This window comes from Thunnus thynnus, chromosome 18 (assembly GCF_963924715.1).
Source record: "Thunnus thynnus chromosome 18, fThuThy2.1, whole genome shotgun sequence".
NCBI classification, from domain to species: Eukaryota; Metazoa; Chordata; class Actinopteri; order Scombriformes; family Scombridae; genus Thunnus; species Thunnus thynnus.
Window position 1 is genome coordinate 20,272,385 of NC_089534.1, and position 25,685 is coordinate 20,298,069.

The following is a 25,685-nucleotide window of genomic DNA, read 5'->3' on the forward strand; positions in this document are numbered from 1 at the left end:
ATTGAAAACTGAAACTTTAAGACGGTGTTTCCCTTTGCAGAAAAAAGAAACTTTTGGTGTAATTTTATCTTTATGGTGAAAAGGTTAAGTAACTGGGATTTGTGTTGAATTTCAAGGGAATAATGTACACAAAGACACAAATGAGACAAAATTCAATTGTTTAAATTATTTATACAAAACCCAATCCTGTTGTATCAGGAGCATGATGATCTACCCTCAGAGCATCATTGTTTGAATTATCAATTATTTGTTCAAAATTTTAAGAAACGGTAGCCCTTGTACAAGTATATTCATGTACATACTTAAAGTCACAATGTGTGCTCAAATAACAGTTGAATAAAACACATTTCATGCTGACGAACACATTGCCGTACAAAATTACAGCAGTATAATAAAAGTACAGCAAGACTAAAAAATATTTTTGATATAAAACACCCTAGAAACACACTCTAAATAAAAAGCTACCAAAAAGGGCGACATCCAGTTCATGAGTGTTTTTCAGCTGTGTGGGTATTTTCAATTCTGTACATTGTGTGTAAAAAATAAAAAACAAAAAGACTACAAAAACAGTACATAGCACTTCAATTCAAACACTTTACTCTTTCACATTAAATTTGTGTTTTACTTCCCAGTTTGAAAGTAATGTATATAGGCACAGTAATTAAATTCATGAACCATGTTTGGTCAACACCATTCCTTGTTATTCGTAACTCCACTTCAACACATGGACAAAGTGTAACTCAGGCTGACTAACTAAGTGGCAAACAGTCAGTCCGCTGTCCTTTTTTTAATGCTTTCTCTCTTTTCCAAAAGTTTGCCATTCTGAAGCGGAGAGCTGCCAAACAGCAAAATGTAGCTGTTAGCTGTCAGTGGAAACAAAGAGAAAGAATTGCCTTTCCTGATGTGCTCCTTTAACTTCAATTAGTTCACTCCAACAATAAAACATCTTCACAAATTGTTCCCAAGAAGCTCCCAAATTCAACCAAACCAAATTCAAGACGTCCGCAACTCTGACAGGTCTCATTCCAAACTGCCTTATATTTTGGATTTTAACAAGTTAACTGACTGAACCCATGACATTCATGTAAAATGTAAGCATAATTCAAATTGTCTCTATCCACTATTTACAGACATATTGTTGCATACTTGCCTTAAAAATTTAGAATATGACGTTATCAGTAAATCATTATATTTATGCTTTGTGAGAATTGTGTATAAAATATTGTTTGGACCTAATATTTGTATTTTATCAAATAAAGATATGATTTTATTTTTTAGAATTCAACAGGAGTCCATTAACACAACTAACTAAAGCTTGGAGATAATTCAATCTTATAATTTATCATCTCTCTATAATCATATTGAGTCATCACGTCTAAATGAATACATTTGACCAAAATCTGTTGCAGCATTTAAATCTTAAATACTTTAGAACATATATTTTTAAATAATAAGCCTATTCACAGAAGACATTTTGACATGTCACAGGAAGAAATGCACAGGTGGAAATAATAAAATTAATGATTAATAATGAATTCCATTTAGCTGCTCCAGTTTCAGGGTGCTGGTTTTGTACATACTGGCTCACTGTTGCACTGTCATGGCTTACTGGGACACTTGAATAGATCGGAGCCATCATTAATGTTATTAGTAACACCTGTACTTTTCCTACCATAAAAAGTTGAAACGTCTGCTGAAACAGAGCTATTACATCATTTTGTTAGACCTTAGAACTTTTTACTCAAAGATTTAAAAAACTTTTTACAATGTAAGTTTGAATGCTTTAGTCAATATTGTAGCAGATCAAGATAATTCTGTAATAATTCAACAAAGGTGATCATATTCTCTAAAATATTACAACTTTGTATGATAATACTTATAATAAAACCTAAATAATATTGAATGGTTTGTTTTACTTTCATGCCAGGAGTCAAATCTTTTTAAAACTACAGTGGATAACTTGAGGGAGGCTTCAAACTGCAGAAGCTGTTTGTAAAATTAGAACAAAAAAATTCATGTTTACTGATCTGAAGTTGTGTCAAGCCTGAAGATGAAAGATGCAAAATGTTTGGGCCCAGCTGAAGTGTTTAGTCCCTGCTGTTTAGGAAACACTTTTTTATTTCATTCTTTCATTTTCTTTCTTCTGTGTAGTATTGAAATGTCCATATCCAGCATCAGATTATTATTTAGACAAATCTGCAAGTTCTGAAGTTGCAGAGATGTTGTGCTTTTCTGTGTTGCATCCCAACTAGATGGTTAATGCTGTAAGGATGGGTGTATTTTTTACGTAAAAATTCGTGCCTATGGCAGCTCTGCATATCAGATATCTTATTCTGGAGTGAAATTCTTCGACCCTTGATGTGGGAGGAAACAGGAAATTTACAGAATAATGTCAGGTTAGCACCAACAGTGCAGAAAAAGGCATTCGACTTGTTGAGGATCATTCTGGTTCCATTCATGGCTGGAAGTAGATGACTTCATGGTGTCATTTAGCTCTGTAACATAATCCATTAAACGCCTCCCTCTCACATGCAATGATGGAGGGTCTGACAAAGGCGACGGCATCCTTTTACTTCTTCAGACACTGGTACATCAGCGCTCGTGGATTGAGCATGTAGCGCTCAGAGTTGAGTAACTTGGTGAGATACTGTGGCACCGGAGGACGAGGGGCCATGTAGGACACACCGGGGCTGACGGCCATCACCTCCGCAATCTTCTGCTTCATCTCACTGATCTCTCTGTCCTGTTTTATCACTTTATCTGTCAGACACACAAAAGTAAATGTAAGGAGATGGATACTCTTGGGTCATTCATGAAGTCCAAGTCATCTTAATGACTGCGAATTTGTATGTTAAACCTATAATCAGGGGGGAAAGAAAGAGAAGTCAAATAGTCAAAACTAGAAAACGTTAGGAAAACAAATGTCCAAAACCCAAAAATATTCAGTTTACAATCATGTATGACAAAGAAAAGCATTAAATTGTCACATTTTGGCATATTTGCCTACAGAAATTATTGAAATGATAATTTGATTATCAAAATAATTGCTGATTAATTTTCTGTCAATCAACCAATTAACTGACTAATTGTTTCAGCTCTACTGGATTACATTTGTCCAAAATCTGTTTTGCAAGAGATTCAAAATGCTGAAAATCTCTATTCAGAAATCAGTGCAGCTTGTAATGAAGAATTTGCCTTTTCAGTAATTCGCCTTTCAGAGGAAAACTGCTTCCATCTCAGGATGGTTCAATAGTGTAGCCAAAGGTGACGACATCCTTTTATTTCTTCTCACATTGGTACATCAGCACTGGATGGATGGATTTAGCATGTAGCAGTCACAGTTGAGTAACTTATTGTTGATTAACATACTGTGGCACCGGAGGACGAGGGGCCTTACAGGACAATGTAAAGTGCTTTATGACCACATGGTGGCGCTATTGGACCCACCAACAACTATCATGTGTTTCTTGGCCCATGTCATAACTTTCCTCCTAAAATGAATTGTAATCTGTTTTTTTTTTTTTTTTTTTAGACATCACTTTAACTAACAGACAATTAAGCAAAACATACGGTAACCTGCTTTGGTGGAGGCAGTGAGCTAAAAAAAAGTCACACACATTGTACAGGTTGCACAGGAGACAAAATAAATGTCAAGACAAAGAGCGGGAACCTTGAGCAATCTCCAGCTGTCTGCGGGCGTCTCCCAAAGCCGAGAACAGGTCCAGTTTGATGCGAGTCTCGGCGCTCAGGTTGTACTCCAGATGCTGAGCCTTCTCCTGCATGGCTGACAGAGTGGACAGCAGCATGTCTGTCTCTTTCTCCACACAGCGGTACTTTCCCAGAGCCTGATTCCAAAAACACATCAACAGTAAGAACATGTGTAAAACATCACAACGGCAGTTGTACCTTGAGCGGTGACCACCTGAGGGAGTCAGTGCTTTGGTTTCCTAAGTATTTTGCCTTTTTAAGATTTCAGTCAGTGCTTCACTTTGTTGCTTCTGCTATTATGGAGATGTGTTTACGTTCATTCACTTAGGAAACCAATGCACCACAGAGAAAACAGTTTTCACACACTGATGATGAATTGGCCAGCGATTCAAAAAACATGAAAACTGCACGTTATTATATTCGAAGGGATGATTCTGTCTGTGTTGACACTAACTTTGACATTTTCTTACATTTTGTGATCCTGTACTGGGAAACTTTTCTTAAAGCAGTGCAATGTTTTTATGAAAGACCTGGCTTCTGTTTATCAGCATGCTTCATGGAGAGTATGCCATTAAAATGAAATCAAATACCACACGATACAACAATGTACACACCTGATGTCAGAAAAAAAGAACCATACAACAATACTGCATACTGATGTGATGACAAAGTGCAATATGCTGACTGCAGGCCAAAATAAAATACTAAATGTCCCCGAGTTTTACAAACACAAAGAAATACAGACATGAAATCAGAAACTTAAACAGCAAAAACTACTACATGACCAAACTGAAGACAACCAAGAACTGGACCACTTGAAACTCACAGACACTTAAAACTCACAAGTTCATTCCCAAGTAGAGTAAAAAGATACCTCAACATCACTCTCTAGATCTACCACACGACTCTCTTTCACTTGATACTCCAGCTGTAGTTGTTTGTACTCTGTCTCTAGATCTTTTACTCTTTTCCTTAACATTTGGGTTTCAGTGTGTTCCTGCCTGGTGTTGGAGACGGAGAAAATAACAGTTTTGAGCGGTAAGAGAGAGGTTTCATTTGAAATGAAGACCAGTTCAAACAGAAAGAAACATTTCATTGGCATTTTTTGAAAGTTGGTCTTGATTTTTTAACACATTGAAGATGGTTATACAGGATGCAAGGAAATATCTTAATCAGTAAAAATGATGTGTGCATTAAGCTTTTGTTCAAACACACTCACAGCAGCATTTCATTATATTCAGCAGACGCTAATCCACTTCAGTAACGGGGAGCTTGAAGATCTGACGAGTGTGATTTTACCTGTTTGTTAGACTCCGCGCTGTGCTGGCCGCCTCCTCCAGTTTCTGAGCCTGAAGCTCAGCCAATTGTTTCTCAACAGAGAGTCTGGCCTCTGTCTCTGCTCTGGTCTTCTTCTCCAGCATCGCACTGGTCTGTTTGTCCCTCTGCTTGGTTTTGGTCAGACAAAGAATCCTGAAGGAAACACAATAAACTCACTTTGAATGACATCACGAATAAGATGATAAATAAGTGGGATACTGCAACATCCAAACCGATTGACAAACTTTTCTAAGGTTCAATCTGCTCGTGGTACTAATCTCCTGTTTTTCCACATAAGACTTTTTGTGGAGTCACATTTTGAACAACGTTTACTATAGTTTACACAAGAGAAGACATTGTGATTATTATACAAGACAGTATTTGGCAAGAACGCAGGATCAAATTCACCTCAATTCATGTTTATCACACTGATTTCTATAAAAGTTGTTTTAATAGATCACAATCATAAATATTTAGAGAAAAAAAAATCTCATGTATAAAGATCTCATACTGTGTGAGATTCAAAGATTAAACTAGTTGGAGCGCCCTGGTAGCCAAATGGTTAATGTGCATGCCACATCACCACAACGTCCCTGGTTCAATTATAGCCAATGACCTTCATTGTATGTCGTACCCATCTCTCTCCCTTGTCTCCTGTTTGCCACTTCACTATTCTCTATCCAATAAAGGCAAAAATGCCAAAAAATAACCTTAAAAAAAAAGATGTGAGCCACAGTCCCTCCATATGATATTAATTATGGTCCACTTTAGAGAGAGATCCATCCATCCTCTTGAGGATTACAACATCTCTTCAAAAACAGTTTATTTGAAAATGTTTGCATGCCAAATGCTTTCACAGACAACCCTAATTCTAGCATCATTTAAGCTTCTTATCCTCCTTCTTATTTACAGACTGATGTAATGTGTAAAACAGCCCACAGAAGGAGCTAAAGACGAGCTTTCTCCGTCGGGTTTCGTGGATCACTCACTTGCTCTGGAGCAGCATGTTGGACTGTCTGAGCAGGGAAACCTCTGGTCTCAGGCTCCTCTCACTGTTGGTCAAGTTGCAGATGTGACTCCGCAGCTCCTGCTCGCTCTGCCGGCTCACCTGCAGCTCGCCTTTCAGCCTCCTCAGCTCTTGCTCCAGCCTGAAAGATGAAGAAGGTTGAGTTGCATGGAAAGACATGGAAAAGCTTTTAGCGCCGATTCTAAACTTAAATGAACTAAACTTGATCGTGACTTACTTGCTCATCTGTTCGGTGTGGTAATTCTGAGCTGCTGTGACGCTCTTGTCTGTCGTGTCCCGGTTGGGGCTGACAGTTTTTGAGCTGGATCTCTGTTTCTTCTCAGTCCTGCCAGCAGGTGGTGAGGGAGTGTTTGTGCTGGCTCTGCGGACTTTCGGTGAGGAGCTCTTAGCCACCCGCGTGGCTTTGCTTCCCTGCTCCTCTTGAGGTAGATTTTCTAGGGTTGTAGAGGATTCTGGTCCTCCTGCCCCGCTGTAGAGCTGGTCTCTGGACTCACTGACACCAGATTTGGACGACGGTGTCCGTCGGTTTGAGTCAGCTGCCTTCACCTCCTGTGTTCCCTTCTCTGTTGCTCTCTCCTCGCTGCGGATCTGGAGGCAGTCTACGGTGTGTGACTCGTCATGAGCAACAACAGCACCGTTCTGACACTGATACTGACTTGATTCAGGCTTTGTCTTCCATTTTGAGTCTGCAAGTACAGACAGAAACATGAAAGGTCAATACTGTCACTCTACCGTCATTTAAATGTTGCAGCTGTGATATGAAAACATCTACTGTAGGCTGCAAAAACATTCACAGTCACCTTTCATTGGTTTGCACAACAGTGGAAAAAGAGTCTGTTTGTTGCATTTTGAGTATAGAAGCGTCAAAAAGACTCCTGTCTCTGTAACTTTACCACCCTGATGGTGTTACTACCAGATAAGAATACATAAATCATAAGTATAAATATGAGCCAGCCTTGTTTATTGTTGTTGTGCTTTTCTGTATTTGTAGTTTTGTTGTCATCATTTCATGCTGAATGAGCCGACCAAACTAAATGAGTGTCTGGTGTAAACACTTTCTTCCTCACTAAAAAGGATGACTTCCTCTTTAAATGTTTCCTAAATCTCTGCAAGTGACTCACTTTTTGTTTCCTGAGGAGTCAGTGAATGACTTTGTATGCCAGTGGGTAATGAACCGTTGTATTTTAAGAATCGTGGAAAATCAAGACAATGTCATTGGTGCATTAAAGTACAGTGCATATCAATAAATTAACATCTGGGGCTTCCTGATGGCCTTAGCATTTAAGACAATGGCTGTGTATTTTCTACTGCTCTTGTCATTAAGTCAAGCAGAGGAGCTTTGCTGCATGTCCTTCTTCCCTCTCTCTCTTCCCTCACTGTGTCTCTACTCTGCACTGTCTAATAAAGGCATAAAATGCCTCCAAAAATCGCCTAAAAAATATATTTTTTAAAATGTCATAATTGTTCAAAACGTCTTGTGTCTAGCAGGCATTGTTAGCATTTTTCTTAGCATAAACAGAAGAAAGAATTACTTGGTTAGCATGAGTTAGGATCAGACAAACAAAAATAGTGCCACCTACAGAAACTCAAATGTCAAATTGCAAACGTTTCACACAGTCCTTGGTTGATGAAACCAGAACCACAAAAAAAAGAATGACTTCAAACAAAAAATAAATCAGAGACAAGCAGCAGGTTGTGAGAACAGAAGAAGCTACACAGTGTAAATGAACTGATGGTGCAGGTGCACGGACTTACTGCTGCTGCCATCTGTGCCAGTCTTGGGATAAACCTGCAGGCCTGGAGGGAGGGAGTGCTGCAGGAGGTGCATGTGGAAGTCATTCTCACTCTGCACAGCTTTCTGTATGCGCAGCTTGAAGACGTTAGTGAAGTAGCAGGTGGCGTCGAACCCCAGATATACTACAGGATATCCTATGCTGAATGCAAATACAGAGGGAAAGATAATCAGAATATACTGTATGTGCCAGATAATCAAAATATAAACACAGCCTGGTCAACCACTAGAGACACCTCATTACTCTATTGATAAATTATGTATATTTGAACATTTTCACCTCACACTTACACCTGCTGTTAATCAGCCACCGGGTATAAAACGGAGAGAATTTAATCCATTAGTCTAATCTATGTTGCACAAAACATTTAGGCCAAATCAGATACAGAGATCAATAAAAATTAGTACTAATGGTTTTTACAACAGCTCAGTCACATTTTGAGAATGCATTTGAATTTTGCTGAAGGCAGATTTGCATAAATCAACATACCAGTGTGCAGCAAAAAGATGAGACAAGTTGGCATGAGAGGTTTTAAGGTCTTTGAGTCGAAGTGAAGCCTCTGTGTACACAAGAAGAATCCACAGGGAAACCGTGGATATACAGATGCCCTTCTCTGAGGAGAAAATTGCAATAATCAGATATTAAGAGATGGAAAATACTATAATATTTAATTAGATAAAATCACTGCTGATCCGGTTAAATAAGTCATAGTCACAGGATTTGAGATTTAACAGCACGAAACAAATAAATGATCCGTATGCTCACCTGTGTGCCAGATGTAATTGAATAACACATAGGTGCTCGCCACAAAGAACAGCCAGTGCAAAGGAACAAAAATTAAACAAAAGATGTCAAGAGTGAAGGCGGCACAAACAAAAACAGCACAAATGACCTGAAAACAAAGAAAACATTGATTTCAGTAAGATGCATTGGATTGATTCTGCAAATCCATAGTGTGTAGTCAACATGTCAACATCCTACACAGGATTATCATCATCTGGGCTGCAGCACAGAATATAAAATCACACAGCAGGAGTCCTCACCAGCCCGTGGCAGTGGAAAGTCGTATAAACACTCCCAAAGAAAAGCCAACACGGCCACAAATACTCCAGCCTGAATTCCAGGATGAAATCTGCCAGCAGCACCAGCGTCCACATCACCATAAACTTCAGGAAGGTGTACGCACTGCAAACAGAAATTGTATGCATTAAAAAAAAAAAAGTCAGTTATTGTTATTATACATTAAACATCAGCAGGACGATGTGAACAGCTCTGACTTATGTGAAACAAATGTGCCTTCCTTGTTGTGATTCTACTAAATAGTCATTTCAAAGCCTGTAAAGCCTCTTAAGCCGAGGCAATAAACACACAAGGCTGGAGATCGGATACACAGTGCTAAACCTATAATTGAACAGCTGCATCTTCAAAAATGTTGTCCATCCTTCTTGGTAGAGGCATTAAAGAACAATGACTGTTCCCTCATTCATCTTATTATAAGGCGACCACGAGCCAAACAGGAGCTGTGGTTTCCTCCTTTGTTCTGCTCATCCATAGGCTGCTATCACATCGCCTCTTCTTTGTTTGGTAACCATGGCAATATTTCATCTGGAGGAGAGAGGGAGCACCACAGCATCCCTTTCCACATAGTTTAAATCTCCCTTTTATTGTTACTAACAGAGTGTTGTTTTGATTTAACTTGCAGGTTATTTTATTACAGCTGCCAAATATGCAAGTTATTCTACAATAATAATAGGCAATGTTTTATCTGGAAGAGTGAAAAGAGATGGATAAGGGGGGTGATAGCATCTATAATTCCTGAAACAACTACATATCTGCTTTGTTATGTTACTGATAAAGTGTATTTTAATGTATCTCACATGTAGTCTTACTATGTACAAAATGCAGATTATTCCAAAACACAAAGAGCTCAATTTAATATTTGACATATCAAGAGATTTCAAGAAAAATACCCACAAAAGAGGACAGTTTTTAATATTTCCAAATTATATCCAATTGTTTTCATTTTGTTTTCATTTTTCTGTGTTGCCTGTGTGAAACAATGCACAATCAAAACAAGTGGTTTCTTTCTCCTGAGGTACATCTTTCCTCGTCTGGACTGTCTAGACGCTTTAAAATTATGTTTTTATGTGCGAAATGAGCTACTTTCCCGCAGGATAATAGAAAAATATAGTTATTAATATTCTCCAGAACAAGCACAATGCGTTAATTTCACGTTAAATTTGTCCAGAGAGCAGAGAAGACAAGTGTGAAGGCTGATGAAGCAGCCTAATGAACAGCAGGCCGACGTTAACTTGCACAGCTGCTTGATGTCTGTCTCTCTGTAAACAATGTAGGCTGGAAGTAACTCGCACAACATTTCTACGCTCTTGTCTCGGCATTTTGAGCCATATTGAAGCTTATTAAAGCTACCGGACTGCTTTATATAAAATGGGAGACATGGTATGAAGTGATGGGATGCGAGGCAGACAGGTGAGCAGGATGACGACGGCTGAAATTTACACAAAGACGGGCACCACAACAAAAGCTGCCTCCGTCAGGCGACGCGGCGCTAGCTACCTCTCAGACAGCTTCTCCGTTATTTTCAGTTTTTTCATTTTCCGTAGCCTGCTCGCGTCCACATAGCGTTTCTTCATCTTATGGTTTCTGCTCCCTCCGTGCTGTCGTTTTTCACACCGCAGCAACGCGGCAGCGAAGAGAAAGAGCGCAAATAATTAAAGTAAAAAAAATCCCTCCTTGAGGAAGAGGATGCTCAGCTCAACCTGTGATGATGTCTGGGAACAAATACAGGGTACCGACGGTTCTGCGCATGCTCAGTGGATGTGTACCTACAAGTGTTCATCGCAGGAGGGGAGCAGATCAACACACACTACAACAGTTTTACGTTTTAAAACAGTTTAACATCAGCTTTACAAACACACACTATAATAAATAACAAGTAGCTATATAATAAATGCAAAAATAATTATTATGATAATATATATATATGTTAATAATATTTATAAATTAATCATAGAGGTGCTTTTGTCCTGCATGAAAAATCCTACTTGAGTAACAGTAGGCCTACATAAGTATTACAGCAAAATGTAGTTTAGGTATTGCAGTAAAAGTAGTGATTTGGTCCCTCTGACTGATACATTATTATATATGACATCATTGGATTATTAATACTGAAGCATCAGTGTGTAAGCAGCATGTTACTGTTGTAGCTGCTGGAGGTGGAGCTAGTTTCAACCACTTCCAGTCCAGTGGTTCCCAACCTAGGGGTCGGGCCCCTCCAAAGGGTCTCCAGCTAAATCTGAAGGGTCGTGAGATGATTAATGGGAGAAGAAAGAAGAAAAAACAAATACACAAATCTGTTTTCAGTTTCTGGATTTGTTCTCTAATCTTTGATTTTTGGTGAAATATTGGATCATTTGAACATTTATTGAAATGAAACCATGTGAGAAGTTTAGAGGGAAAAATCACTATTTGGTGGAGCTGTTAACAACTCACAGACATCTGAAATGTGACCCGACTACACACTGCTTTTTGTAAGACATCAAAAGCCAAAAAGGTTGGAAACCATTGGTTTCATCTTTAACAATGTGTTGTATTTTAAAAGCTTGTTATATTATCAATTGTGTCAAATCTTCATCTGAAGAGTAACTAAAGCTGTCAAATAAATGTAGTGGAGTAGAAAGTATAATATTTCCTTCTGAAATGTGGTGGAGTGGAAGTATAAAGTAGCATCAAATAAAAATACACACAATGCACTGGACTGCAGTAGATCTCTAATGAAGAAAGATGCCTGACCTTGTAGAGCCCTAAAAGTAAAGTCAATTTTATTTATTTTGCCCAATATCTATGTTAATAATATATATTAACATTTTGTAATTTGAGGTTTAGTGTACAGAAGCCAAGAAAGGCTGTGCATGCACTTACTTTTTTTAATGCTCTTATCTCAAGATCACAAGTCAATTATTTAGTTGTCTTGAAAAAACGAGCTTTGATATCTCCAGACGAGATAATCAACCTGTTATCACGAGAAAACAAAAGGTCTGACCTTTCTACTTTTTGGACTACCAGGCTGAGAGGTCATATTTTCTTGGTGTCTAACACTATGTATTCTTTATTTTCAAGCCATATCCATTTCATACATGGATATACCATGTCTACTTGACAACAGAAGTGATAATGCCTGAATGAGTCATCCATTTCATGTGAACAATAATTCAAATTCTCAGGATATTAAATAAACAAACATAACCCTAACCATTCACTGTAAAGTGTACTTCATCCAACATCATGATGGTTCAGTTTACACCACTGACAATTGAGATGCTTTTATCATATCAATAATAATAATAACCTAATGAAAATATAACTATGCATATTATTTTGTCATGGTCATTAGTCTAACTATTTTGTTAGTATAGAGATTCTGTTATGTAGTGTAGGACAGTGCTATAGGACAGTGTAGTTAGTGAGATTTGCCACCACTGAGTGCATCTCCTCCTACTTCTTCCATGAGTGCTCTTTTGTGACACCACTCTTTATAATGATTATTATGAGTGCACTATTATAAATGTAGCATTGGTTCAACATAATGGACAGTTCATAGAGGAATGACATTGATGGCAATGATTATCTCATTATCTAGAGATGACAAAGCTTGTTTTCTCAAAATAATGGTATTTTTTTTAAAAAGCAAGCATGCTTTGCATGTAAGCACGGCTGTTCCTCTGCAGGTTAGTCACACCAATTTAGTGTGTAAATGTTTTGTAACAGATAATCCCTTCCTGAGAAAGTTTGTGTGGCAGAGCCGGTTTTTATTTAGCGTTGTGTTAGTCTTCACTGAGTAAACTCTTTATTAAGAATCGTTAATCAGTTCATGCAGTTTACAGTGAGCTAACAGTCTAAGGTTATTATAACATTTTGTAATTTGAGGTTTAGTGTGTTTTTTATGTGAAAATTTAAAGTGTCAGGTCAGATATGTCGACTATATTCCATATTACCTCTTTTACTCTTCAGTCTAAACTGTGTTGTCTGTTGGTTAGTTCAGCTAGTCACAACAGGTTAGTGCGTCAATATTTAGCAACAGATAATCCCTGCCTTAGACATTTTGTGTGGTGCAACTGGATTTTATTTAGTGTCGTGTAAGTCTCCACTAAGTAAACTCTTACATTATAACTGTAGGCTATACATTTGATTTTATGAGCAGTGGCGCAAACGTCCCCAGAAGTTTTGCAGCAGAATTATAGACTTTCTTTAACTGTTAAAACAGGTGAAAGGAGAGTTACAATAGCCTAGATAAGATGAAATAAAAGTATGAACGATCATCTACATCATTTCTATGATGCCCACATTTCTGAGTGTGGATATAACGAAGAAATGAGGACAAGGGATCAAGGCTCTCCACATGAGACACAAATAACGACATTAATTTTTTCAGCATTTAACTGCTAAAAATGATTAGTCAACCTATTTTAATGGCATTTAGGCAAGTATGTCAAATAGACCATAGGAATCAAAGAGATGTATAACTGCATATCAGTTTCAGAGATCAGAGATTTTTTAAAATGTCATAAATTTTGACAACCAGAAACATAATAGTCCTTAGTGGAATATTATGGTTAATTCTGTGGATGGAAAGGAACATTTTGGTGGAACGCACATTGCCTAGAAAATAAGAAAAAAAGCTGTGGGAAAATCTTCAAAGCAAATCAAACTGTTTTCTGTATTGCTTGTTAGTTTTAGACTGTTGTTCAGTATATTCTTCAATATAAAAATATTTTGTCATCATCGAGAAGAGTAAAATTCCTCCAGCAGGTTTATATAAAATGATGAAGGCAGCTTTTACAGGAACTCGCAATGTAATGAGAAAAGCGTTTTGTAAATATGTCAGTGCTCCCAATGTTAGTTTAACTTTTTAATGTTACTTGTTTGAGGTTATCAAGGTTTGATTTAGATAGCATGTCCACTTTTCTTTCTAATAATCCACACCTTCTCTTCATAACCTTGTCCCTAGAAGGAGAACATAGAACATACCATACAGCTCAGAAGAAGAACATAAACATGGAGCTGCAACTTTCAAAATATCATTGAAGATATTTCACAGGTGTCACGCTGACTAAATGCTATCTTGTTCTTTGAAAACTAGAATTTCCATCCTCAACAAGAGCAAAATCCCCTGGCAGGTTTACATACAATGATGAGGGCAGCTTTAGCAGGACCTTGCAATGTAATGTAAACAAAATAATAAGCTGGAGTACCTCAGGGCTCTGCCCTTGGCCCCATTTTTATGGAATAGTCTCCCTGCTGACATCAGACAGTCTGACTCTGTTTAGTCCTTTAAATCTAAACTCATCTTTTTGCCTTCGCCTTCAATTAGTTGCTTTTAATTGATTACTTCATGGCCTTGAACTTGTTACCATTATTCTCCCTGCGGGTTGGTCAGTCTCAATCTCAATGAATTTATCATGCTTTACTAATTAAAAATCTTGTCTGTCCTGTGGATGAAATTAACGGTTATTGCAACCCTTCTTATGACCATTGCATATCTCTGAATGATGTCTTGCCTCACCCTCTCTCCTGTGTGAATGATGTCCTTTCTCTCTCTTGTGTGAATGATGTCCTGTCTCTCTCTCCTGTGTGAATGATGTCTTGTCTCACCCTCTCTCCTGTGTGAATGATGTCTTGTCTCACCCTCTCTCTAGTGTGAATGATGTCCTGTCTCTCTTTCTCCTGTGTGAATGATGTCTTGTCTCACCCTCTCTCCTGTGTGAATGATGTCCTTTCATCTCCTGTGTGAATGATGTCTTGTCTCACCCTCTCTCCTGTGTGAATGATGTCCTGTCTCTCTCTCTCCTGTGTGAATGATGTCCTGTGTCTCTCTCTCCTGTGTGAATGATGTCCTGTCTCTCTCTCTCTCCTGTGTGAATGATGTCCTGTCTCTCTCTCTCCTACGTGAATGATGTCCTGTCTCTCTCTCCTGTGTGAGTGATGTCCTGTCTCTCCCTTCTCTGTGTGAATGATGTCCTGTCTCTCTCTCTCTCTGTCCTGTGTGAATAATGTCCTGTCTCTCTCTCCTGTGTGAATGATGTCCTGTCTCTTTCTCTCCTATATGAACAATGTCCTGTCTCTCAATTTCTCCTGTGTGAATGATATCCTCATCTCTCTCTATACATTGTATGTGTGATTTCTTGTCTCTCCTACCTCTGTGTGTGTGAATGGTGTGATGTAAGTTTCCCCCTGTGTGTGTGTGCAATCTGTCCTCTTCCCAGGTCTCTGGTGATGGAGGTTGCGTGGCTCAGGTCCTACCTGTTTTTGGCAGCACCTGGAAGTTGCTCGAAGTCCTCCTGAACAGATTCTTCATATCAGTCCATCTATAATTTTGTCATCCTGTCTGTATTTCTGTTATTTTGCCTTTGTGGTCTATTCTGTACAACATTTATTGCACATCTGTCCGTCTTGAGAGAGGGATCCCTCCTCTGTTGTTCTTCCTGAGGTTTCTTCCAGTTTGTTCCCCATTAAAGGTCTTTTTTGGGGGGAGTTTTTCCTTATTCGAATCGAGGGTCTAAGGATAGAGGATGTTGTATTGCTGTACAGATTGTAAAGCCCCTTGAGGCAAATTTGGGATTTGTGATATTGGGTAAGACAAATAAAATTGACTTGACTTGACCCTTTTCTCTGTTAATGTCAAGGACATTAACAGAGAAAAGGGTTTGTAAATCTTATCAGTGCTCCAAATGTTAGTTTAACTTTTTAATGCCACTTGTTTGATGTTATCAAGGTTTGATTTAGATAGCACATCCACTCTATGTAATAATCCACACCTTCTCCTCATAACCTTGTCCCCAGAAGGAGAGCACAGAACATACCATACGGCCCGTTATCACGAAGAGGCCAGATGTACAACATAAATGCAGAGTTGCAACTCAATATATCATCAAGGACGTTACACAGGTGTCACGGTGACTAAATGCTATCTTCAGCTTGGTTGTTCTTTGATAAGTAGGGTGCCCTTGAGTTTGTGTGTTTATTTATCACGTGTCAGTGTGGTCCTGTGTATATAAATGACACCTGTGGCTCTCAGAGGTTCACAGTCCTGGATTCAACCACGGCCATGTACACTTTTACCTTCCTCTGTGCCTTCGGCTTCTTTGCTGCTCTTCAGGTGCCTTGCACCTTGGCAGATGATGCAGTAAGTAAAAAAGAAACGTCTTCTCTAATGTGCAGTTAAATTGTTGAGACATATTCATGAAGTGGGTTTGTTTTGTTATTTATAAAATCTAGCTTTTTCCTCAATAGATATTTATTCATTTGTGGTTTTAATGTGCAGAATCTAACGTGTGTTTTCTCTCCTTTCTGAACATCAAACCTGAAAACCGGTGAGTGTTTGTAATTAGGGACCGAGCCCAAAAGGCAGAGGACTACTGTAAAACAGTGGTCCTCACCTAAAGGCGAGGACCCTATTGTTTTTCGTGTGTTTGTTTGTTTCTTTCTTTCTTTATTATTATGCCACTTTAAACCCTAAATTTGACTCCCTAAACATGCTCAAAAACTCACCAAATTTGGCACGCACATCAGGTCTGGTAAAAAATTTGATGAAATGTAAAAAGTAACCCCTAAAATGCCAATATGTGCTCTCTATGCTGAAAAAAGTTGTTAAAAACTTTGTAATAACTAGAACGGTTTGGATTTTATAAGCCCTCAAAGTTGCAGTGCCACATCACACCTTACAATGTAAAACAATGGGGAGGCAATCTCTGGGCATGAACTTTGTGTCAAACAGAGGCTTCTGATGTCTAAACTATAAGTCTGACCACTTTCAAACCTGTATCAATGGATTTGCCACCTACTAAAAAAATATGATTTTTAATGTAAGATTTGGCCAAAGTAATGGGATTTATGAGGAGATTTCACAAAAAGCGTACTCTAAAATCCTCCTCTCCAACTGCTCCTGGTGATGTCACTCCCTCAGTGCTGTGAAACATTCCGCAATACACACTCATATATAAAATCACAGGAGGAACAAGAAAAGACTTTGAAACTCACACTCTAATATCTCAAAAACAATAAAAGATAGAAAAACATGTAAATTCAAGATTTGTAGGTCAAAGTCTCATGACTCATTTAAAGTTCAAATGAGGTCTGTATCTAAAACTATGTGGAAGCAGTAAATGTTCAAAAAGGTGTGGGTTTGCTCACACTCTCCATTCAAATATATGAGTATTTTTCTGTGTCCAGCTGCAGTTACTTATTGTCTCTTCACACCTGACAGTACACATGTCAATCAAACTTTGACCAGGTCATGTGGGTTAAAAGTCTTTTCTAAAAATAGACTTGATGAAAATTAGGAAATGAATTTGTTTTACACACAAACTCATCAAGAGTTTTCAATTTACTAATTGAAAGGGAATGGGCCCAAAACTTGCATGATTTTGATGACATAGGTGTGAGCAAGACAGACATGTCTCACCTTGCAGAAAATTCATCTTGTCAATCAAACTTTCAAAATAAAAGCACACCACACTTGTGAGAAATATCCCTCATTTTTAAAAAGCAAAATGATCTGATCCCGATGGGCCAGAGTGTGAGGTCCCAACCAACACTGCTTGCACCTTTAATTATTATTAATCTTCAGTAAATTCATTCTGACATACTAAGCAGCTTCTGTTGCTTGCCAAACTTCATATACTCTCCTTTAATTCTGATTTCCTTGTGTTTATTCAGGCACCATCCTGGCTTCTTCCTCCGACCAGACTGAGATTGTGGACAAACATAATGACTTGAGGAGAAATGTTCAACCTACTGCTAGCAACATGCTGAAAATGGTAAAATTATGCTAATGCCTTAAGATCTGGAGGTCGGTGAAAAGATTGTATTCCAAGCTTGAACTGTCACTTGATTCAGCTTATTAGTCCTTGGTCTGATATGGCACATGATCCTTCATGCAGCATATCAGTAGTGGTCTACATGTGCTGATTTAACAGCCATTCTGTCCTCTGCTCCCCACAGTCCTGGAACAATGAGGCTCAAGCCAATGCTCAGAGATGGGCCAACACCTGCTCCATGCAACACAGCCCTGAGAGCTCCAGACAGATCAGCAGTACGTTCCTTATTACATCTCTCTTTTTAAACCTTGCAAAAAATTGGCCACACTGTCACATTAATTCACAGGTTTGATTGATATGGATATTTGACCATTTTCATGCCAGAAATTGCAAGGAATGTTTTTTGAAGCATTTTATTGATGTGAGATAATCTGAAACAGTATCATGTGACATAAAATCTCTACACTGAAGTCCAGACTAATGAAATTACTTAAGCTTAGCAGCTCTTTAAGGCACCGTGTCCACCGTATTTATTTAATGGCAGGACAACTCAGGGAAACATTACAGTGAATAAATGAAATGTGCGATGAAAATAAAATGTCACGCAGGTTTTACAGACTGTTCTCATGTAGCTGTGGTCTGGGAGGGGCCTCTATCATATCAACAATGGATAACATAACTAGCCAGTGTCTGATATTTGATAAAAATATCAAATCAGACATTAGACATAGACATATTGTACATGCAAGTCACCATCTTGGCCTTCAACCTAATCATATCATCTTTTAGAAAAAGAGAAAATAGTGGCTTCACAAATCAGATTGTACACGTGATTTATCTCCAGTACTTCAAAAATGATCTCTTTCCAGTGAATTATTTTAAGACTGTTGATTGGAAGGAGTGATTAAGATTTATCCATTTGCCCTACACATAAACTGGCCATATGTCCTCAGGAGCGAGACGATTTCCTGACATTCATATAGACCCGGTGCAGTGGGGAGGATAAACTTTGATGTGTGATCAGAGGACTGAAATATCTCTCTTACACACTCCTTCTCCTCCTCTTTGACTGCAGCTAGCGGCTGCGGAGAGAACCTGTACATGTCCAGCTTCAAGAACACCTGGAGCAACGCCATCCAGTCCTGGTATGATGAGATTAAGGACTGGCGCTACGGAGTTGGATCTGTGAACGGAGGAGTGGTTGGACACTTCACACAGGTGCACTTTTATTCCACAACACTGTAGTACTGCCCATCATCATATGTCAGTTCTATTTGAATATAAATGTGACTGCTTGAAAGATAAATTTTAAAAAACATAATGATACACACATTAATGCCACTAGCTCCTGATGATTTCACATTTTATTCTGTGTTCAGGTGGTTTGGTACAGGTCTAACCAGATTGGCTGTGCTGTGGCCTACTGTCCCAACTCCCAGTACAAGTACTTCTACGTCTGCCACTACTGCCCACCGTAAGCACAAAACTTTTTTTTTTTTGCAAATCTTTTTACCATAAACATTTCAAGTATAGCATATTTTCTAAATGTTTAGATTATTGTTTATGTGTCCAAGATCTAAGTCCCATTATATCATCTCAAATATATTTGGGAATAATATATATATATATATATATATATATATATATATATATATATATATATATATATATATATATATATATATATATATATATATATATATATATATATATATATATATATATATATACATAATAAAATATAATATCTTTTTCTAATAAAAATGTTTGGTTTTTGTACATTTCACAATGTTATGGGCCACTCTAAGTGCTATTCTAATGCAAATAATGCTGAAAACATCATAGAAGCACTTTGCTGTTTATCTGTAATTCTTGAAAGATGAATACAAAAGTGGATGCAACATAAGAAATGTAACACCTGTCTTAATGAGGAGAAAATGTGCAATTTGCATGTAATTTATCCTTATACAACTTACTCTGCAGTCATTAAAGTGCTTTTCCTCTCAGAGAATATCCGTGACATGTTTGGGCTGATATCCAGCGTGAGTCTTTATGCTGTTAATATTTGATGCTCTGGCCTACATTACAGTGGAAACTACCAGTTGGCTCGCCCCTACAAGACAGGACCCACCTGTGGAGACTGCCCCAACGCTTGCGACAACAAACTGTGCAGTAAGTAGAAAATATTTGTGCTGCAAAGGTGTGATCTTCTCATCCATTTTTGTGAATGAGTACAGTGGAATTAACATCAGCATGTACGCGTTCTACATTAAATATCATTTTAACATATCACAGAAGCGGAGCTGAAGTGAAATTTAGATCATGAGATTTTTTGTTTTAGTTTAGTTGATGTTACAAGAAGGAGATTAAATTCACAGCATACACATCATCATCACACATCATACACAGCTACAAAATATCATATTACAACAAACTAATATTGTAAATACCTAAAATATCATAAATAAAATCACCCCAAGTCAAACTAAACTATAAATATTGCATGCAAGTTAAAACTATATATGTAAAATCTTAGTGAATGGAGCCACCTTATTTTCATTAATTTATGACTTTGTTAGGAGAGCAGCACAGAAGTTTGGAAAGTCAGCTTGGCCAAATGTATTACTTTGTTCAGTATAAATAGATTTTTTAAGAAAGTACAGAGACAATTCAACTTCCTAATATTAGCTATCTATTCATGTCTTAACACTCGTCTTTTTTACTGGATCTCAACAGTGAGATGGGCTCCATCCACTGAAATTTAATTCAACCTGTGAGATAATTATGACCTCCAGAACATCTTCAAGAAGTAGATTTGTTGGACCTTAACGGATAGGTTCACAATTTTTCAAGTCTGTCTTAAAACGACAGTCAGGTGCCCAAACGAATATTTAAAAAAAGGTTTTTCTTGCCATAATCGTTCCTCCTGTTTATGCTGGCCATTGGAAATCCTCCCCAAAATTTGCTTTCAATGTAAGTGATGGTAGCCAAAATCTACAGTGTGTCCACACAGTCAGTTTGTGGAAAAATGTATTTATAAGTTTATCTGAAGCTTATATGAGGCTTCAGCAGTCTGAGTTAGTCATATCAAGTGGATACCTGGATCTGGATATCCAAATTTACAGTCTTTTTAGCATCAATCCCCTCCTTATGTTTCCTCAGACAGTGTTTCCCTGTTGAGCTGCAGTGGAAGTATGGTAACAAAAAGAGAGACTTTGGCACTAAAAAGACTGTAACTTTTAAAGATATCTATCTTGATTTGACTAATTTGGACAGCTGAAGTTTCAAATTAGCTTCAGATAATAGATACATTTTTGCACAGAAAGAGGACTGTGGCCCCCATCATTTACATTGTAAGTGCATTATGAAGGGATCTTCTGATGGTCAGTATGAACAAAAGGAATGACTATGGCAAGAAAAACCTATTTGAATGTTCATTTATGCACCTGACTATTGTTTTAAGACAAACAGACAGGTACCATTTGACTTGAAAAATTGTGAACAATCTGAATCTGAAATGCTTGTTTTTTTTTTTGTTTATGCATCTTTTTTTCTCTATCTTCCATCTCTGTCTCTCTGTCTCTCTCTCTCTCAGCCAACCCCTGTCCTTACACTGACAAGTACACTAACTGTCCAGAGCTGAAGGAGCAGTATGGCTGCAGCAACTCAGATGTGGCCTCTTGGTGTCCCGCCTCCTGCAAGTGCACCTCTCAGATTATTTAAATGTCTGTCCACACAGGCTCTGACTCATCAGTCAGTTTCAATAAAGATCTGCATCATACAAGATTTGGGTTCATTCTGTGTATCTTCTTACTCACCACCTCCAAAAATATGACCTCTTTCTGCAGTTAGGATATAAATAAGTACTTCCTTCTGGTTTAATACCTCAGGCTGCTTTATCTGTTCAGTAATCAGCAAAGATTAAAGAGGAAATTTACTTTGGCACACTGCCTCTCTGGACAAACACCTCATGCAGGGGCAGGTGCTCTTGACTGTAGAATATATAAGGTGTAAACTCCCAAAGAGGAAGGAGAGCACAGTTGACAGGGTGGACTTGGCAGAAGTGGAGAGGAAAAGTGAATTCCACAGAGTTTCCCCAAACCTGAGCCAAGAAACATCCACAATTTGAGGCCACACCTGCTGGCCATGGCTAGTCATAAAAAACGACTGATGACAACATCTAATTATTTTGTCTTTATGTAATATTTAAAGTCCCCCTCCACTCAAAAATGTGTTCTTCTTCTTGTTCCTACAGTTGAATGTTTGAGCTTCTATGTGCAGGATGATATATGTGCAGAGTTTGAAACTAAGAGGCTGTTTACAGATTCATCTGCTGAAAGTGAAAAGTTTATCTATGCGCTTTTAAAATCCCATTTTAAGGGGTGGGTTTAGGGGCATGATTTGTGGCAATTGTTTGGAAGCCAATTCTGCTTCAATATTCAACTTATACAAGTGTGATATGGAAACTTGAAGCCTGCAGTGCACAAACACTGAGAATGGACTTTACAGTGAAGTAGGAGACATCTTGTGTCCAGCAGAAAAACTTTTGTGATGAAATGCAGTGGGGTCCAAAAGTCTGAGACCACATTGAAAATCTTTAATATTTTCATGTAAACCTGGAAATAATCAGAAAGTTCAAACATTTAAAAACACAAGACCACATGTAAATCAAATTTAAGCAAATTTGTGGCATTGACTAACTTAACTCCTTTGCACAGAAGGTCAGATTTCCTTGAGTTGTATATCTTCCATTGTAGCATGTGTTCAGATGACACTCAGGTGGATTTGATCCACTCATCAGAGGCTTGTTCAAGTAACTCAACTTGCAGCCAGTGTTCACCTGTTATAATTATGAATGTGCCTCAAGTTTCCAGCAGATCATTGCTTACTAAGTAATGTTGTGATAGTGGGAAACATGGCATCAGAACTAAGTGAAAGTGTCAGAAGTCACATTGTAATTCTAAGCAAAAAGGGTCTTTCTCAGTGTCAAATCATCGCTAGACTAAAGGTCTCTAGGGGGGCAGTGCATGAAACTCTAAAACACTTTGCAGAAACTGGATCAGTTGTATCCAGATCATGATCAGGCAAACTAAAAGTGACCACACCATCAGACGATCAATACATCAAGCTTAGTTCCTTGAGAGATAGAAAAGCAAAAGTACTGTCTTGTAGTGGTCTCAGAGGATGAGTAGCAGTTTCTAAACCACTTCTCAGGAAGAGAAACAAGGCATACTTTGGGCAGGCTAAGAAATACCAGCATTTCACAGTGGATAACTGGAAAAAAGTCATATTTACTGATCAATCCAAGTTTGAGATTTATGGCAGTAACAGAAGGTTGCATGTAAGGAGACAAACAGGAGAGAGAATGATACCACAGTGTATCAAACCGACAGTGAAACATGGTGGTGAGAATATTCAAGGCGTGTTTTGCCTACTCTGGAGTTGGACATGTACACCGAATTGATCACACCCTCACCCAGAAGTACCACTCCATTGTACAGAGACATGCTATACCCTCTGGTTTGCATCTTTGTGGAGAAGGATTCATACTGCAGCAAGATAATGACCCGAAACACACCTCAAAGCTTTGCAAGAACTACTTGAAGAACAAAGAATACCAAGGAGTCCTGACTGTCATGGACAGTCACCTGACCTTTAACCCCACTGAACATTTATGGGGGCACATTGTCAAATCATGCTGGGATAACATGGGTCATCATGCATGCTGTCTTTAAAGCAAAAGGCGATGTTACAAACCTGGCCCGGGACTTGCATCAAATGTGAGTCCACAAGCTAATGAAGAGTGAAAAAGACATTAATTAAACTAAGCATAACAACTTATAATGAAATATGGCAATGTTACACATCAGTGGTGTAAAGTGTGTGTGGATGAATTAAGTGTTGGTTGTAGAAGTAAAGAGAAATAACACCAAAAGAAAACCAATCTAAAGTGAAGGCCATTCGGAGAGCATCCTTGCTGCTCAGCAAAAATGGAGAAACTAGTAGGACAACAGCCCTTTATATCCTTAGGCCACTTCATCCTCAACTCTGACAGACCTCTTAACACTGGCACTCCTGGAAGACAGACAACAGGTTTGTAACTGGAGAGAACTATGGAAAGGTAAATAGGAGAGAGAAAGAGAGAGGGCCATCACATCCCCTCCCATAAGGATGAAAAGGGTGCCTCAAATGCAATAGAAAACTCACGTCATTCAAAAAATATAAAGACATTGTAATAACCTTAGACTGTTACCATAACAATCAATTTGCCCTTCAAATCACTCACTCTATCCACTCCTACTCAGCAACTTTGGTACCTAGAAGAAGCAAATTCAGAGGAGGAGGAGGAGAGGAGCAGTTTAACAGAAAAATGAACAATTACTATATAAAACAGACCTTTAAGGAGGCAGTGCACATGACAGAACATCAGTCATGACATTCTCAGGACCTTTTATATGGCAAATGTCTAGGTTGAATGGCTGAAGAAAAAGACAAAAACGCATAAGAAACTGATTTGGATTCTGTAGAGAATGTAAGAATGTCAAGGGGTTGTGGTCAGTATAGACCACAAGGGGTTTACCTCCAACACAGACATAAACCTCAAGTGGATCAAGGCCCAAATAAGAGCCAAGGCCTCCTTCTCCACAATGGAATAATTCAACTGGCAAGAGTTAAATTTCTGGTTGACTGACTGGGTGATTAATACCATCAGTACCAGTCTGCAAGAGTACAGCTCCAGCTCCCAGCATCTACTTGTAACTGGAACGATTCACTGAGATGGGGAGCTACCAGGACTGGAGCAGAAGAAATTAGACTTTTTACATTTTCAAAAGCACATTGACACTGAGGGGACCAGTCAAACCATTAAACTCAACAGGTTAGTAAGAAGTGCAACTACCATGGAGGAATTTCTGCAAAACCCTCAGGAGTACCCCACCATGCTTTTCTTTCTTAGTGGTGGGAGGTGGGAACAGATCGATTGAACTTGTGCTCTAACTTTTTTAACTGAGGCCAATAAAATTAATGGAAAATCTTGTCATATGTCTTTTTGACCCCCAAATGCCCAACATTCAGCCAACATGTCATGAGCAGTTCTCAAAATCCCAGCTCTAAGTTTAGTTGGAACCAAGCGAGTAGCTCCCGGTCTGAAAAGTTAAGCTAATGTGGAAGTGCCTTAAACCTGCATTCTTTTTAATGGCCAGCAGGGGGCGACTCCACTGGTTGCAAAAAAAAGTCCAATTGTATGGATGTCTAAAATGAAAATGACCCTACTTCCCACTTGGTCCCAATCACTAGTTTCAAGTCTTATATATTTTGAGTATAATTAGAGTAAAATAGACGATGAAGCAGGGTATGCTTTAGGGCGTGGCTAGCTAGATTGACAAGATGCTACCACGACAACAACATTGATTACGTAACATAACCATGGCGTAACCCCAGATTCACAGAGTATAGGCGTAGCTGCCGCTATTTCACAGAGTGTTTTAAGTTCATGAAAGTTAATTGTAATATTTTGGTTGCCTAAAATAGTCTTGTTTGGCGTTTGGTTGTGATAAAACACCCTCGAAGGAATCGTCTGTTCAGTTTTTCCGGTAAGTACATTTTGTGGTTGTGTGTTACTTCTGGCTCCAAAAATCAAAGATGACAACGGTCAAATCACCAACTAGAGGCTTTAAAATGATAGTCCATAAACCAATGGGTGACATCACAGTGACTATGTCCATATTTTTTTAAGTCTATAGTAAGGGAGTGAATCTGTCCAACACGGCCGTGAATTAGCTCATTCCCCAGAGTAACTTGCACTCCATCAACCAGTAGAGCAGGCCGCACTCCTAGAGTCACCTCCCTTTTAACCAGATCTGAAAATAAAACAACCTTATGCAAGGGAACAGTTAACATGAAGATCATGTTCCTTGTCCCGACCCAGACATGCAGATGGAAGGCCGGTCCCACTCCAGCAACGACTGATTGATGTTGCACATTTCAATAAATGTGTATTTATAA

General features: G+C 38.4%; 2 protein-coding genes across 2 annotated transcripts; one reads left to right on the plus strand and one right to left on the minus strand.

Moving 5' to 3' along the window:
- Positions 1–580: 580 nt before the first annotated feature.
- Positions 581–10,661, minus strand: si:dkey-12h9.6 (macoilin). The gene is made up of 11 exons (XM_067572783.1): positions 10,423–10,661; positions 8,889–9,030; positions 8,611–8,737; positions 8,335–8,458; positions 7,808–7,986; positions 6,270–6,738; positions 6,015–6,173; positions 5,008–5,178; positions 4,583–4,709; positions 3,671–3,845; positions 581–2,760 (listed from the first exon to the last, which is right to left on the minus strand). Exons 1-11 carry the CDS (start codon positions 10,497–10,499, stop codon positions 2,570–2,572), a joined length of 1,941 nt encoding a protein of 646 aa, XP_067428884.1. The 5' UTR covers positions 10,500–10,661; the 3' UTR covers positions 581–2,569.
- A 5,262-nt stretch (positions 10,662–15,923) lies between these two features.
- Positions 15,924–21,467, plus strand: LOC137169165 (cysteine-rich venom protein TEL1-like). The gene is made up of 7 exons (XM_067572188.1): positions 15,924–16,048; positions 17,610–17,681; positions 17,866–17,956; positions 18,757–18,899; positions 19,061–19,155; positions 19,771–19,853; positions 21,277–21,467. The coding sequence occupies exons 1-7, from the start codon at positions 15,971–15,973 to the stop codon at positions 21,402–21,404; spliced, it is 690 nt and encodes a 229-aa protein (XP_067428289.1). The 5' UTR covers positions 15,924–15,970; the 3' UTR covers positions 21,405–21,467.
- Positions 21,468–25,685: the final 4,218 nt, after the last annotated feature.

What these genes read in the sequence shown, in the direction of transcription:
- si:dkey-12h9.6 (XM_067572783.1), bottom strand. Translation starts at nt 10,499, where the DNA reads ATGAAGAAACGCTATGTGGACGCGAGCAGGCTACGGAAAATGAAAAAA. An exon ending in ACGGAGAAGCTGTCTGAGAG is followed by an intron (nt 9,031 to 10,422) that starts GTAGCTAGCGCC and finishes TTCTGTTTGCAG; the next exon opens with TGCGTACACCTTCCTGAAGT. An exon ending in GCGCGGAGTCTAACAAACAG is followed by an intron (nt 4,710 to 5,007) that starts GTAAAATCACAC and finishes CTCCAACACCAG; the next exon opens with GCAGGAACACACTGAAACCC.
- LOC137169165 (XM_067572188.1), top strand. Translation starts at nt 15,971, where the DNA reads ATGTACACTTTTACCTTCCTCTGTGCCTTCGGCTTCTTTGCTGCTCTT. An exon ending in CTAGCAACATGCTGAAAATG is followed by an intron (nt 17,682 to 17,865) that starts GTAAAATTATGC and finishes TGCTCCCCACAG; the next exon opens with TCCTGGAACAATGAGGCTCA. An exon ending in GAGCTCCAGACAGATCAGCA is followed by an intron (nt 17,957 to 18,756) that starts GTACGTTCCTTA and finishes CTTTGACTGCAG; the next exon opens with CTAGCGGCTGCGGAGAGAAC.